This window comes from Eschrichtius robustus, chromosome 12 (genome assembly GCF_028021215.1).
Source record: "Eschrichtius robustus isolate mEscRob2 chromosome 12, mEscRob2.pri, whole genome shotgun sequence".
NCBI classification, from domain to species: domain Eukaryota; kingdom Metazoa; phylum Chordata; class Mammalia; order Artiodactyla; family Eschrichtiidae; genus Eschrichtius; species Eschrichtius robustus.
Genome location: NC_090835.1, coordinates 19,677,770 through 19,694,795, shown reverse-complemented (window position 1 = coordinate 19,694,795; position 17,026 = coordinate 19,677,770). Strand labels below are relative to the sequence as shown.

At 42.7% G+C, this 17,026-nt stretch overlaps 1 protein-coding gene across 10 annotated transcripts in view; it reads right to left on the bottom strand.

Annotated features, from left to right (window-relative positions):
- FOXP1 (forkhead box P1) overlaps positions 1-17,026 on the bottom strand; it is a 586,136-nt gene that overhangs the window by 76,861 nt on the left and 492,249 nt on the right. For 8 of the 10 annotated variants that reach the window (XM_068557265.1, XM_068557270.1, XM_068557267.1 and 5 more), the window contains 3 exons: positions 16,255-16,341; positions 10,669-10,822; positions 5,080-5,284 (listed from right to left, as the gene is read on the bottom strand). In XM_068557265.1, the coding sequence (XP_068413366.1) occupies positions 5,080-5,284; positions 10,669-10,822; positions 16,255-16,341 (446 nt within the window). The remainder of the gene's footprint in view (positions 1-5,079; positions 5,285-10,668; positions 10,823-16,254; positions 16,342-17,026) is intronic. The other 2 variants (XM_068557271.1, XM_068557274.1) reach the window with 1 other exon arrangement.

The window sequence follows — 17,026 nt, the reverse complement described above, 5'->3', positions numbered from 1 at the left end:
CACCAATATTTATTCATCAACAGAGGATTTAGTTTAAAAAAAAAAAAGAAAGAAAGAAAGGGAAACGAAACACCAAGCATGTCCACGACTCAAGAGTCCCTTGCCTTTTGAAAACAGAAGGGCTGGTCAACACAAATGTTATTGTTATATAGTCAAATCCACGGCAATATGTCAAGAGGCCACAAATCAAAAACAGAGACTGTGAATCAAGTGAAACTGTCTGAAAGTCCACGAGCCAAGCGTAAACCTTCAGGGGTTATTTGAAGGCAGCTGCCAGCTGGGAAGTGTGGAAATCGCAAGCAATTGGAATACACAGGGCTGTGTCAACAAATGAGAAGGAAAAGGAAGGTACCTTGCAAGGACATAAGGCAGGTTAGGCCTCAGAGAGAGAGAGAGAGAGAGAGAGAGAGAGAGAGAGAGAGAGAGAGAGGTGCCCAGTGTGGGTCACCTGATTCTGAGAATATGACAGCCTCAAAGAAAGAAGAGGCTGCACAACCTGGGATCTCTCTAGAGTTTAAAGAAACGTTTCACCAAATGCTTAAGGAAAACCTTGGAACAAATATTTAGAAGAGCTATGCATCTGAGACACATTCAAGTTACAAAATATCTACTAATGGTGGTTGAACTAAAAGCAAAAAGCTGGGGAGGATCAGAAAAAAGGACTATCTCTGATATGGACTACAGAAGGACAGCTGAAACAGAATAGAGACCAGATGATGTGTTCAATGAGGAAACGCAAGATTTATAAGGCAGGAAGGAAAGTCAGGATACACTGAAAGGAGGGAGAGGCTTGTTTTGCATCTGCCTGTGTGCAAATCCTGCATGGGGTCCATTTTTGTTCTTTATGTGCCGTTTCAGACCGTAAATGATTTATATTTTGCAAATCCTCTCCACCCACCCTCCCTTCGCGAGACGCCTAGGAACTATCTGTATCCACCTTAACAGAGGGAACTCTAGGATTTTGAGTCAATACACGTTTTGTTGAATTGAATTTTTAAAATTTCTTCTAGGAGCACTGATTTTTATTTATCATAATTACGTATTCACTTCTATACTGAATGGAATGTCTAAGTGCTGTTTGATGAAGTAAAAGAGAGACTGGAATTCGATCTCGGCTATGCCGCTAATGAGTTCTGTGACCCTAGGTCACTTATTTAATCTTGATGATTCAGCTTCCTCACCTGTAAAATGGGTATAATAAACCCTGCTGTTTCCCAGCAGTCACGTGGCTAAAATGAGCCATCCCTCCAAAGGTAAGAGTTTAGCCAGCTGCTTGGCACAGAGAAAAAAATGCATTAAATGAGAGTTCCCTGCCCTTTCCCTAGTGCACCATAATATAATGTGATAGTCAGAATTTTAATTCAGGCAATTACTTAAGTAGTAATTGCTATTTGTATTTACATAGCTGCTTTGATCCAAGAAGCTCAAAGGGGTTTACTAAATTTAGCATTTTAATAAATGTTTCATTTGCACGCCCGTTGATTTTGTTTACCCACACCAAAACTTGGAATTTCCTAAAGTGAGATAGTCAGACAAGTTACGGAAACGAGATAGTATCTTCGTGTTTACAGGTATCCCTGTTTTGTCTATTTACCAAAGAAGTCATGACGCCCTGGTCTTGTGGAATTAAATGACAGTAAGAGGTATGAATGTGCCTGCTTCCCTTTGTAGCTCTCTTTAGCTCCTGCCTGTTGAATTTCATTCCCACCACGCTTCTCTCAGGCCCTGACAACAGAGACAGGTTTATCGCGCCAATGAATATATACATATTATACATATATATTTTATATATGTATAATATATATATAAAATCAGCACAATAAACATTCTTAAATTCTCGGAAGGAAATCAAAGCACGAAGCATGGCGCCAGTGCTGCATTCTCATGACGCGGAAGGTCCGTGACTGCACAGGGACAGGATCTTAACAAGCCCTGATGGGAGCGATGGCAATCGCCTCACAAATCACATGGGCCGCTCCTCCCCTGAAAGTGCTGAATATTGATACATGTCTCTACCCTGCGCGACCGGGAAGTGGGTTTCTATTGGCAATCTTTACCAAAGTGTGTTTTTTTTTTTTTCCCTTCTCTACACTCAAGGGTTTACCCTGAATGATTTAATTATAATTTTCCTTGTGTAAGACAAATTAAAGAGGAGAGTAGGAGTGTCGGGCCAAGCACATGATTTATCTCCTTAACAGATTGCAGCTCACCAAACCCCAGAGCTGCTGCTGCGGCGGCTGCTCATGGGAGCCCGAAGGATGCAAGGGGGCGGGGGAGGTCTTCCACATGGCACGGAAACACGCGGCCCAGTCGTGATTGGGAGACATCTCGCAACTTGAAAAACACACCGAAACTCTCACGATATTACCGTGGTCCGATGAAGTTTTACACAGAGCACTCCCAAGTCCTTTCAGAAAGAATCCTTAAAGCTGGTAACCTAAGCTACAGATCCAGGAGCACCGGCGGTGGGATGTGGTGGGGAATATTACGCAGAAATCAAGGGAGAGCTTCGAAAGAGATCCATTTCACAAATGCCCTTGGTGAGTAAGGGATGAAACTTCTCCAAGGGACTCCTGAGACAAATGACAACTCACTGTGTAAGTGAGAACATATTTCGATAGTGACAGCTTTTTTTTTTTAACCATCTTACACTATTTCAACAGTAATACCCCACGAGATTTTAAAATAAACCCTCAGAGGGTAAAAACACTCATTATAAGTCCTTATATACAAAGCTGGCTAACTAATAATTGAATTTCTAGTGATCAATTTTTTAAGTTTGTAAGTTTTTGACGTGTCTTTAACCTAAGGGTACTCATTTGGCAAATTTGCTACGTTCAGTTAAAATGTGCTGACTAGAATCTGTTTTAATCCAGCCATGCCTAGGAACCTCCCAGGTAATAGAAACTGAGAGGTCCAAGAGGTTAAGCAGTAGCATATAATTTCGCAGTTGCTTCTTCTTTGCATGAACAGTTGGAAAAGTCAGCCTGTTTTTATATCCAGATTAAGGTTCAGTGGAATCTAAATACTTTTCTGATCCTTATTCTAATGCTGGTAGGTAGTATAAATGAAGATTAAGCCCAACTTTTGTGCAGACACATAAGGACCATAAAACGAGAAATCCAACAAACTGATTCTCCTAGAATTAGACTGTCTCTGAGATCCATTTACTTTCGAATGCACCTAAAGACATGAAAAGGGCTATTCTTCTCCTATTCGCCTCCTTGCTAATCTACTACCTGACTCCAGATAGATAACCTTTTAGGATGAAACTGAGCATGGTGCATCTAAACAGGGAGAGTTTTCTGTGTCACAGGAAATCTGTGCAGGCTCCACAATGGCTGACAAGATTACAACAAATACCTTAAGTGCATCAGTTGGCATTTTTCAGCGTATGGCCTCCTGCTCTGCCTATGGATAAAGATGTAATTCGATCCCCCTGCAGTAAATGGACAGCGTCAACCTCAGGATACCGAAAGCAAGTAGAGCAAAGGACAACAGCCTAGAACCTTTTCTTCAAAAGCTATCTAAAGTCTAGTTTGTTTGTTTGTTTGTTTAATTACAAAGGCATCCTAAGAGATTATAAAGCGAGAGCTAAGACTGGTCTCCAGACATACAAATCTATCCTCACTGGAAACAAAAGAAGCCACATTTGGTCCAATGGCTCCAAATCAATTCTTACTGCCCACCATTCTATTTTTCAGGCTCTTCTAAACCAAAAAGTTATAAGCATCTTTTAGTCTTTCTGTGTCTGCCACAGAAACTCTAAAGTGATTTTAAAAGGACAGTTGCAAGTTTTGGCTAAAACATATATAATCTCATCTCTGGAAACCTCTCATGGTTTTTACGTTGGAACGGTGATACACACAAACACACACTCACACAAACATTCATATACTGTTTTCTGTGTTTACCAAGCTCTAAATGGATAAAATGTTGCTGGTATAAAGATAATTAAATCATCTAAATCTAATCTAATCTAATTAAATCAGTGGGCTTCTTAATGTTCACTATTTCAAGAAATACATGAAATTATATGTGTAACTGCTTAAGTGAAAAATAAAATTCAAAATCCTTTCACTGGGTCACTTTTATTAAAAAAACCAAAATAATCTGGTTTTCCTGATGGAAATGACACTTACTATCACCTATTACTTTTGAGGTTTCTTTCCTTCTGTGGGTGGACACTCTGCGTATGAAATACACAGGAAACAGTTTAAAAATAGTAAACCGAAAAAAAAGTTTTATATATACTTTCTACTTTGGAAAAGCACTGAACAGTGGAACTAATAGTTCTGCGTGCTAAGGTATAATAACATGGATTCACAGCTTCCTTTTCTTAGAGCTGTCTTCTCACATGATATATTTTAGATCTCCCAATCAACCTCAGCTTCAGCTAACATCCAAGTGAAGCTCCGGGCAATTAAAAAATATAAAGTCTTAACTTCCAAACAGGAATACAGAAATTGAGTCAATGCTACCATATGTCCCATGAGCAGGAGAACGTGGCTGTGTATGCTTGTGTGTGTATACACGTGGACCCCTTCCATCTCTCCATCCCTCAAACCTTCACTGACGGTTTCCAAAAAAAAAAAGGCCAAGTACTTTGGGGACACGATGATGAAAAAGATGGGCTCCCTGCCTTCAAGGAGGGCAGTGCAGAGTAGTGTGCGTTCTACCTTTTCTCAAACCATGATTCAACACAGCCTACAGCAGACAACGCTATTCCCTTAGAAGATGTTTAAAGCCAAGGAAATCAGCTTGTACGGAGCGGGCACTTGGCAGAAAGAATAATAAGCCTGGAAGCCTGGAAATCCAACCCATCCAATGAGAGACCAAAAGACTCTGCCCGAGTTCCTAAGCTCAGGTTCGATCTACATAAGTGCTAATTCCATGTTGAAAAGGTGACAATAATTAGATGCTTCACACCCACACCATACTGAATACATTCTGAAGTAATTATATGCACACTCCAGTCACATGGATCCAATTAGAGATCACCAAGATATGGCGAGGCCGGGCCACCCACCCCTCCGCGTGAAAGACAGCTTTGGACACATCTCAGATGGGCGTTCCTACCTTTCCCTTTTGGGAGTGTGGACTGACAGCTGTCCGTTGGTAGAGGCATGTGGGTTCATTATTAAGGAGGTCTTGGAAGGTGCAGAGGAAGAGACACATGTCGTGGTCAGATCCAAACTGCTGTGATTGTTGCCCGTGGTTTCTTCTGTCGTATGAGCACTTGTCACTTCTTTCCAGAGCTGCTGCAGTTCTGTTGGAATCATGCCTGAAACAAACAAATTGGATAATTAAATCAATTAACAGCTAATTCCGTCCTCTTCAAACAGTAATTAAATCAAAGAGTCAGTAAACAAAGCCTAGTGTTGGGGGGAGCAGGTTTGGTGCGCTCAGTTTTTTTCCTTCCCTCTCAACTAAGGCAAATACGGTAGGAACGAACGTGTCCTCCCCCTGAAGTGCCCTCATCACACATAAAAGACACCCTTGAAAAGGATTCAGAACACAGCTACTTCTTGCAAAGACTGTATGCCTCCATCCAAACTGTTGTTTCTAAATCGCTGGGGGGGAAAAAATGCAGATAGATGTTACTGTATTTTTAGACACAAAGAAGGGCTCAAAATAAATTTGTTCAACTATACTATTATGACAACACGAGCCACAAAATGAATAATTTTTGTGCTTAAGCCTTAAATGATGACAAATAGCTCTGTTATTAAATACAGTTTTTATTAATCACTTTTAGACGTAAATTATGAATTCATATTGTCTTCCTGAAATGCTTTTCAACTTTTAACAGTCAAATTGATTATACTATGATTATTTCATTAACACACCTATCTTCCTCATTAATTTTGGTTTCTTGTACCACATGCTTAATTGATGGATGTGTCTACTGAAAAACTGTGTAACTTTTTATACAAGTTAACACTATTATTACTGTCATTTCTTAGATCCATGCTAATGAACCATTGCAGAATGAAATGAAAACGTGAAAGAAACTTGGAGCAGTAAAGTTCTCTTGTTTTTAAGGGGGTCAGAATGGACATGGGTCTTAGGCAGTAAGTGTCAACTTGCTTTTTTTTCCCCCAAGAAGAGATACAATCAGGATGCCAATCTCACTATTGTGGGCCTGCAGCCTTTATTCTGGCGGCATGCCTCTACAGCCCAGGATTTCCAAATCCTACCTCAAGGCATATTCCAGTGCGTACACACTAGAGAAGAAAAATATTCTGAATGGCAACTGACAAAAACAACAACTTAGGAGGACAACCTGGAAGAAATCACAGGCCCTGGACATCACAAGGCAATGCCGCGTCAGAACTGGACGTCTGGACCACAGTTCATTGTTTCAACCAACTGGAACCCAGCTATCCGAGAAAGCCTGCCATTTTCTAACTATAGAGCAGTAACCGAAACAGGCTTGTTTCTGACCAAACCTAAGGTACTGAATTTAAAAAGAAGGCTGTGCGCATTACATTCATTTGAAACACATAATAAAAAATGCCAAGGTCTAAATTTAATTTATTTTTGTCATTTAGAATACAATGGATAGATAATCATCTCAACGTGATCAGCCAAACATCTTTACTTTGCTAAACTGTTAAAGATTTTAATTATGCTAGCATTGGAGAGCACTGGTCTAATGAGGCGATGGACTCCAGAGAATCCGAGTGGTTAAGAACTGTGAAATGAGTCTGATAGGATTTTTTTATATTCACCGTGGATCGTTTGCATATCAAAGAGGAGTAAATTATGGCACAGCAGACCAATAACCTTCCCCGCCTTTCTGAGAGGAGCGTTAACAAAAACAGTTGGTCTCTCCTAACGGTTCTCCACGAAAATGCTCAAACGCTCGAGTCTTTGCAATTAATAAATATTACAAAGGAGGCTTCAAATGATACATTAAGTGGTCAGATATTCTTCGAACGCATCCTCGACAGCCAAGTCGGGTTTCTTCTTCCTTCATAAGAATCAAATGCCAATTATATTTTGATGGATTTTGTCCCAAATGAGCGTTTAGTTATTAGGCATATTCAATTATTACTTGTCCCCTGAAATTAAACCTCGGAGGCAAATTAAACAAAGCGAAAGGTCACCACACAATCCCGTGTCCGGTTCTGCCGCATCTGGGCTATTATTTTCCAACACCTTGCGAGGTGACACGTGGGGTGTGTCTGTAGCTAACAGGCCACCGCTGATGTCTGCACACCAACAATTACCTGCGAAGATGGCTGACCCTCCGACCACTATTTATTCAACTGAAACAATAGTGAATAGGCTTGTCTGTGGATGATAGCACACTGATATAAAGCCACACAAGTCAACACCCAGTTTTATTTTCTGGGGAGTAAATACACACGAAAAGAACAAGCCACCTATTTTTCAACTCAAACTAATTGATTTCTGGGTCAGGTGCATGGGAGGTTGGAAGGAAGAACACACCACGGTTTCTAACAACTGTGTTAACACTTTCCCCTCGACAGAAGCAGAACTTTGAAGGTGTTTCAAGAGTAAGCTGTTTATCCAGCAAATAAAGACAAAGAGAAATGCCCTGTTACACTTGTTATGCCCACAGAGTACAGTAATGCTACTCCAATAGGCTAGCAAATCAGTTCCCTCGCCCAGAAGGAGAAACGGTAAATAAAACAGGAACTCGCTGACTGACAACGAGGCATCCTTCTGGGTCAAATTTCGATGTGATAATAACGGTGAAGAACATTGCCATCAGACTCACAGAAAGGCAGTCAAATTGGTCTCCTCCATCAATGTTACACCTTGTTAGTGATGTTAAACTGTTAGTTCAATGAATACTATCTACCAAAGGATGCTGTTATTTGACAGCCGAGATCTCATGATAGAATTGTGACAGATAAAAGGTAAGCTAGTCACTCATCAGACTAAATGGACAGCAAATGTCCAGAAAGCATGCATTTCTTCCAAAAAATGGTACATACGAATAACAGTACCAAGTTAAACAAATCCATTAACAGGTACATCAGCAGGCATGTAATTTTCTCCCAGCTATAGTTTACATTTTAAAGAATTAAAAAGTCAGAATGATACTAAAAGTGTATGGGATTACAGGTGCTGAGGAAGATGAGATGATTAAAGACACCAAGGGAAAAACAGACATGCTAAAAATGTAAAACAGAGAGAACATCCTACAACAGCCCTAAAAACATCCAAAAAAAAAAGTCCTGCTGTTTCATAACCTAAAACCTCCGGGGTGGGGGGGGAAGGAGCCTTCAAAATACTACTCTCTGTCTCTTCGTATACTTTGATATTTCTACATGCATGTTTAAGGCAACTTAGCCAAGACCGTACAGGTATGTAAAAGAACCATGATGATTATATCCAGAAGTGGGCATCACCAGCATTTTTAACACATAAACCCTGTGCCTTGCTAACATTTCTTTTTCCAGGACAACTGGCCCCTTCATTATAAAAGAAAATGCAGACACAGGTTTAAAAAATGTATGTTGTGGGGACAGCTGACAGATTACCGTTCACGGAACTCAATTTTACAACCCCAGGTATCACTGGCTCCAAGACAGAGCTGATCAACCTTTTTTTGTCCTTGTACCTCCATACCCAGGTGACCACGTTCGAGCAAGCAGAAAGTTGATTTAAACCTCATAATGACATCAGTTTTAAGCCATCATCTCTCTGATAAAAAAAAAAAAAATTGTGTTGTAGTCCAACATGACTGAATTCTCCAGCCACTTTGGGAGAAGGGTTAGGGGAGACAAAACCAACCTCCCGATTCCAAGAGAGATGGCAATGACACTGGTGGTTCACTTCACTGGGAGAAATATCTACATTTGCGTTTATGCATCCTGGGCGCACACAAAGGTACCACCTTAGACTGTAAATATGCATCGTCTTAATGTCACGGGGGGGGGGGGGGGCTAAGAGTCAGAGCAGACTGCTAAGCGTATCAATCAATGCCATGACTAGTAAATTACCTACCGGTGTCTCTGATATGTTACTGCAGAGATTACACTTCATGCATCACCACATTCATTTCTTTCACATTACACATGAGCTTGTCTTGTCACTGCCCAATTGCCCCCTTTTGGACCGCTTAACTGATGTACTATAACAATGAACCTTAGTGCACAAACTTAATAGTACAGGAGCAGTGGGAAAAGATGGGCAAGGTGGAAGCGGAGTCCAGTGGGTGTGTCAGCCCAGCGGGTGACGTTGCCAACAATAAACCCAAAGATGTAACTAATGCACGTTATAACATTTCGCAAGCACAAAAATGCATTAGCCCATGTGTCCTCCCCCACCCCCACCCCGCCCGGCACTGCTCAGTTACCAAATCTTCTATTTTGACAGCAACGGAGATGCTGATTATATATTGCGCGGATGAGCAGTAATGGCACAAGGGGGAGGGGAGGCAAGAGGGAAGTTAAAGGAGGAAAAAGCCCTGGTCTCAACACTGAAAACATAAACACAACCCAAAGAACCCCAGGAGGGACAGAAGTTGGGTGTGGTTGACTCGGGAGAATCAAGATTCCACGCACACATGCCTCACCGGCTCCACCTGACACCAAAAGTTACTGAACACACGGCCATGCCTTCAGCACCATGAGGGGAGAAAGGCGTTCCATATTTTGAACCCTTTCATGATGAAACTGAATCCAAGATACCAAAGGCTTTAGCTACCAGCCTTGAAGGCACGTATACACATACATCCGAGTCTACCATGGGCCTTGAGGAGGCAAATGAAATCTACCACACCCCATACGGGATGGAGGAATTGTATTTCAAAACACGGCATGACTCTTCTTTCCTTCCTGCCTTTCCTTCTTGCTGGTTCTGAATAATCCACTTGTGTATCACATTGCACACACATGAAAGTTAGAGTTGTTTAAACCCAGAGGATGTCCTGAAAACAGCTAGAGTACTCATTTGTTTCTGACGTCCAACACCCATTGGAAGAACACGTCAATGGCTCTTCCAAAGAAATTTTTAAATCCATGAGATCTTGTTTCCTTTTCAAAGGGCTCCAGTTTTCGAAAGAGAGCTGGAGATGGACAGGCTGCCTGTTCTGACGCGTACAGAACCAACGGGCTCAAAAACCAACAGTCAGGTGAATACAAAAAGAAAGAAAAGGGAGAACCCAAGAGAAAACCACCTTGGCTTTTGTAACGGCAAGAGATGAATCATAATCATTTACAGAAAAAGAAACCTGAATTTCTCCCTAGATATTAAAAAGTGGCATTTCTAAAGCATCACTACGATTTAACACAGAGCAAGTTACAGGATGTACAACACATCTTAAAATGACTAACAGAAGCCTTCAAGAAAATGCATCTGTGATTCCAAACTGAAAACGCGAGAAGATCTGATTGAAACGCTCCCTCAGCCAGAGCAGCGCTGCCTTCTCTTACTCTAAGAACGTGCAGTATTCTGATCCTGCTAAGCCTCCAGATCACCCTAGGTCTTCCTTTGGGCGCTGACGAGCACTCTGGCTTCTGGAAAGGTCCATCACTGCTCCCTGATCCGACTTTGCCTCTGAGTGTGTATCGGCGTGTTTTAAACGGACAATCTCCTTCACAATGAGCTGGAAGAAGACGACCCCCACCCCCGTCCTCCGCCCCGGAGTCTCGAGAGAGCAGCGCCTTCTGTACCATCAACGCTTACCTTGAGCAAGGGGTTGGAGGGGAAGGGCAGGCTGCCCCGGCTGGATTGTTAGAAGGCCTTGGCGCTGCAAAGACAGAAGGTGTTGCTGCTGTAGCTGCTGCATCTGTAAAAGTTGCTGCTGGAAAGCCAACTGCTGGGTAGACACCTGCTGTTGCTGGAAGAAATCAGGAAGGGGAAAAAAAAAAAAAAAAAATCAGATGGCCACTGCTGGGGGAAGGTGAAACGTATGGACATTTCCAAACACACTGTGATCAGCCAGGACTGAGAGCGGTCACTAAAGTTTCGCGGAGGGCGCGGGGTCAAGGCTGCTTTCAAAGGGACAGGACACATGGCCTCCGAAGAGAAGCGAGGGGCTGGGTGTGGGCCCTTTCTGCGGCCGGCTCCCGTAGGAAAATAATTTGACAATCGAGGCAGCTTTTGCCTACGGTTTGAAAGGCCTGAGTTCTTCTCGCCAAGATGTAGACTCCTAGACTCTGAAATTTTTAAGTAGACACAGGAGCAGCAGGCAGGCTATAGACCACTCCAGGTCTGGAGGGATTTGAACCCTGAACCTCTGAGGTGTGGAGGGACAAGTTGCCTCCATCCCGCCTGCGCGGGGAGAAGCTTTTAACTACTCTGTTTATCACTTCTGACATAAATAAATGAGAAAAAATCAGACCTTTGAAGAAGAAAAACTTCATCTAATATTGTTAATTAGCCATGACAAACGATGAAATAACATTGTAAATCTTTCATAGAAACAGCCACTAGATTTTAATTACACACATTCATAATTTAGCAAACAACATCGTGCTCGGCTGTGAGTGTTTAACATGAAGGACACTTTAAGCTTCAGATGCCTTCGCTTGGCTTGAGTTTCAGAAACCCCGAGGTCTGCCTGCTGGTCCTGCTTCCCCGCCCGCTTTGTTCTTGCAAAGAAGGGGCTTTGCGAAATGATAAATATCTTTCTGTTGATTGGATAATGACAGGAGGAAAACTTTTGTTGTGTAAAACATCAATACATCATTCCTGTGTTTAGCAGGTCTTGCTCCAGCCAAAAAAATTAATGTAGATTTCCTCAGTAATTATCTGAGTGATAGAAAGATAATACAGTGCACTATTACAATAAATAGAAGGAAATTATCTAATATCCTTAATCTGCTAGGAATCAAATCGAGGTGGAGGTCTTAGCCACATTACGGCTAACAATTATGAAAGGAAAATTAACCCTTCTTTGGGAAGGGAGTTCTGGAGCCAGGAAAAAAAAAAAAAAAAGAAAGAAAGAAAAAGGTTCTTTACGAAAAGAACAAGATACGTTTTCCTAATTCTGAGTATTATTCAAAACATCAGAGACGTTCACAACCAAGAGGACAATACAACTCTTTCACAGAGCTTCTCCTAACTACACTTTACAAACAACTGCATTCACTTAACCTAACACATGACCTTGATCTGATACATCCATAAGATGGTATATATATCAAGACTTTCTGATGTAAAGTTCAAAGGAGGAGAAAAATGGTGGTTTCCTTTTGGTCTCCATGTAGTTTATTTTACAGTAAAAACCATCATTCTCATATTAGCAACCAATTTCAGACTTACTACCATGCCACTGAGAAAGTTAATTGAGTTTCACTCCAAAAAACAAATTCTATACCACTACCAACAAAAATTTAAATAAATTTAAATGAAAAGCCAGTGTTTTCATTTGAAGAACAGCATGCATAAAATGACCCAATTGTTTTCACCCCTTCCCAAGTTATCACATTAATGTAAGAGCCAATGATAGTTATACTCATGTCAAAATGATTTTTTCACTTCTTCAACAGATATTAATTCACGACGTTTAGAAAAAGGGGTGAGGGAAGGAAGAGAAGAAAAATAACACTGATACAATAAAAGATCAAGGAATTAGCTCTTGTTGAAGGAGAAGATCATGGGGCAGGGAGGGTGCTGGAGTTTGGGGAGAGTGTTTCCCATCTTACTGTAAATGAAATGTTTAGAAGTTGTGTATTTATATAAAATGACTGATGGCTGTTCTGTTGTCTCTGTGGCCATCCCTAGGAAAAGCTCATGAGAGCTGTCCGCGTTTGAGAAGTCAGGATACAAAAGTATACAAGGCCCATTGTCCAAAGAAAGAATTTAAAAGCAACACTGGTTGCCAAACTGTGCTCCCCACCCAGTTACCAAACACAGGATACGAGCCCGTTTGTTTACTTCTCACAATTGAATGCATACAAAAAAGGTCTCCGTGCAGTCCCCTGGACAGGTCAGCAGTCGGTGTTAAAATGCTAAAATGCCCTGATAAACCTTGCATTTCGAATCCCCTCCCTAGCGCTGCAGTCAAAGGTCTGTTTTGCTTTCTTCGGCTCCTCCCTACTGCCTAACATAAACTGTCATAACTGCCCAGGACAAACGGCCCTTTTAAAACAATCAACTTAGCCTACCTCACCCACACAGGATGGGATCTTTTTTTTTGTGGCTCGACTTAAAATCAATTCTGCTTTCTCTTTTCCACACCCGTCCTGTCAAATAGTCGTGAGCCGTCACCTAAATACCAGCTGTACTGGGGCTAAAGAGCACCCATCTCCCAAGGAAGGTCTTAGGTCTAAACTCAACGTGGGGCCTGACTTTCTCAAGGAAACATCTCAAGGCAACTTTAGGGAAAAAAAAGAGACTAAAGGACGTTGTTCTGGCCCAGGATCAACTGTCTTACTGCAGAGGTGATCAAAAGAGGGGATAGGGCGGGGGAGAGGGAGGGCTGATGATTCAAAATTATGAGCCACTAACGACCGGGGATTCAGTAAATTAATATACTTGTTCCATCTGTCAACATCCGAGTTCAAACCTTGTTAAAATCCTAACCACCAATCCACATCATGAAATTGCTACCATGTGACTTTATTTCATGGTAGCACAAAAGGCCCACCACCGGCACGGTAATTTCAGGAGGCTTCCCCCCTTACCTTAGGGAAATAGGGCTCTCCTCATCATTGTTACAACAGGTCTCGGCCACATCCAGTGGCACTGTGGACACACCGCTAGAATCCAAGGAGACATGCCCGCTGGGCATGTCTGGGTCTGGGTCTACCCACCCTTCAGGATGTGAAGGCAACATCATCTTTGCCTTTCGAAATGGATGGCAAAGGGTGACCACCACAAACGCAGCGCCCTGGAGATGCCAAATGCTACTACAGTGTAACCACCTTCCCCTGGTTCAGATACAAGGTATTCCCCTTTCTCCCCGAAACTCCCTTCCCAAATTCTGACACCACCATCGTCTTTGTGCGCCCGAGATGCCCCCTTTCTGACAGCAGCAATTTGGGAGAGTTAACTTTTATCCTTCCTTCTGCTGTGTAACTTTCGGCTTCATATTTCTTTATGTGCCCTCTGAGCTCATCTGAACTTTCATGTTCTCCCAGCATGCAGACGTGCATTCCAAACTATGTCTAACAGACCAAATAAGAGGTTAATAAGAAGTGGCAACAGAAAGGAAAAACACAATCCCTGGTAACTGATAAGAATGACAGTGCGGCCCTTTTTTGTTTGTCTTCAAATATAGAGTTAAAGATCTTTAAAAAACTAAATTTTGATGCCTTTGAAAAGAAAGAAGCACAAAATAACAACAGGGGGTTATTGCCTGCGAGCCACAGGGGAGAAACTCCATAATTCTTATTCTCCCTTTTGAAGGCTGTTAGAAATCTGATTCAAAAAAGCAACAGCAGAAGGGGAAACCTCTTGAGGCTGTAACCATTTCCTGTGATCATGCATAATGTGCTTCAAAAGTGGGTTTTTACCAATTCTGTTGATCAATTGCACCTCCTTCATATCCCTTCTTTTTTCTGCTGTGTTTACATCTGATGTGACTCAGTGACGAGCACTGTCTGAGACTGTGAAACAGGCCTGTCATGTTGATTTATGGGCGCATCAAACCACAACTTGTCCAAACTGAAGCTCGCAGTTCATTAATTAGAGAGTTGTGACTTTGAAGTCAGCTTTCAGACTGTGGTTTTTAACATTTGGCTTAATTTATATGCTCTTGAATGTGGATCTCTAAGGAAAAAACTGAAATTCCCTTCTTGTCTTTGAACTTCTTTTGACCGCACAATAATCATTTCTTTGTCCAGAGTGATGCCTGCAATCCCAGAGTCATTAACGCGCATTGAACTGCCACTGATGAGTAAGCCCTACTGAATTAGAAAAACAGCCAGCAAAACAAAGCTGAGAGCCTTCTGCACAGTGATATCTCACAATTACATGCCTTCCCTCCCTGTGCCATTTCCATTTTAATTACTGTTAGTCCTTTAGATTTACATTTTAGACACTTTTTAATCTGTTCCCTTTTTTATTATAGCAGCACCCGGTAGCGCGCTACCGTACTTAAGGTTGTGTCAGCAGTTTCATTAAAACGCCTCCTCCCCTTCACCCCCAAACTGCCCCTACTCTGCAGGGGTTTCCATCCAGGCTGCTAAACAGGACTCCAGGATGAAAACTTGGCAGGGCACGGAAAATGTACCCAATTTGTGCAGAGGGAGGAGCCGGCAAAGTGAGAACGGCTGGCTCATTCCCAGCATGTAAGACGAGCGCTTCCCGGCACCTGAGCTCAGCATCCGGGCTCCTGCGAGGGGCAGGGATGGGGAGGGTCACCTGGAGGGACTCCCTGTAAACTAAAGCAAGTGGCTGCCTCCTCTGGGTCAGCAAAGAAGCTGTTCAGCGGGATTCGGAGCTGTTTATCAAACTCTGAATTGTCATTCCAAGGAGAACACTCAAATGGAAAGAATTTCAGTCCACCGTGAAAACACGAGGAGATAAGTTACATCGGATAACTTTGGAATGGGCAGAAAGATGTCACGATAATGCACACATGCCCGGAGATACTCCCCCATCTGACCGAGCCTCAGCCACGTGGAACTGCATAGAAGGTGGGACAGAAACCCTCCCTGGGAAGGCCTTCCCTTTTATGGAGTGAACACTGTCACCTAACTGGGTGGTGGGCACATGTGATCACTACGGGCACTTAACAAAGTACTGTGTATATAGAAGCTATTGCGATACACGAGTTCTTCTCGGGAAAACACAAACAATCCAAGCCTGCCTTTAAGCAGTTAACGATCCGTGCAACTTGCAGGAAGAAGTTCAACAGAGATCGGGCTGTTCTGAATCTTGCTCTAACTTTCGGGGTAAGAGAGTCTTCTTCCAAAGGCAAAGGCCATCACCACATGCTCAAGCTCTCTGAGCTGGGAGGTGGGGGGAAACCAAGTGTGCGCCCAAGTGTAATTTTACTGAGTGCACCTCACCTCTCCCAGGTAGATCCTGGACCTCAGTGGTACCAGTTTGCAAAAGCAGCCCTCAAGTTTCTGCCACGATCCCTCTTGCCGGTGCCCACATGAGGTACACCTGGGGTGGTGTTATAAAATATGTGGCAGCCGGCAAATGGAACCCAGAAAAATCTGAAAGAAAACAGGACAATATCTCTCGGCCTGAAGGCTGAGAGCCGATAGAGTCAGCTCAGTTGTGCAATCATTTAAAAGATGAATGACAGTTTAATAGCCACGAGATAGTCCTCTGGGGTCTGCGGATTGAAAGTAAAATATGTATTGTCGGTACCTCTTTAGGCTGTTTTCCAGCATGTTGTTGTAAAAGTTGAAGCTGCAACTGTTCCTGTTGTTTTTTATAAAACTCTTGAAGCTGCTGCTACAAAGGAAAGAGAGGACGGTAAGTAACAGAGAGTAGCGCCAAGCCACTGCCCCTTTCGGTGCCACATACAAGCTGTGATTTGAAAAATAGCACCCTTTTATCTGTAACGGCCTGACCTTTAGTTTGAAACCCGACAATAAATTTCAGCGCACGCTGACTCTTCTTGGCATTATTGTTTGAAAAGTAATCTCCAAAATGAACTGATGAAAAACATACCATTTTCTACACAAACTAATTAAAAGAAGGCAAGGGATGACCTTTGCTTGTACAACAAAGCCAGAGCGCCCTTGCGGAGGGAGTCTGGTGCATCTCTACTGCCAATCGCGTACGTGCTTGCTAAGTGATAGGCTTGGGCGGTGCTGGGGACCCGTGCTCACTGTCTACGTCAGCTGCGTGGGTAGCTTCCTCTGCGTCCTGTCCCCACGGCCTCACCCCAGCAGCTCCCATTCCTATGGTCCTGAGTCTCCCCTATTTGGTTCAGGTGTCCGTCAAGTCCGACGATGAGGCCCCAGTGGCACAACGGCAGCCGGAAGTTCACTTCAGCATCGGCAAACACGAAAGAGGTAAAATCAACTCTACACCTGACAATTAACCAACTCCAAGACGTCTCTTGATGTTTAAAAGAAAAATTCTGTAAGCTTCTGAGTTGAAATGGGGACTTCAAGAGCTGTCACATTTAAAC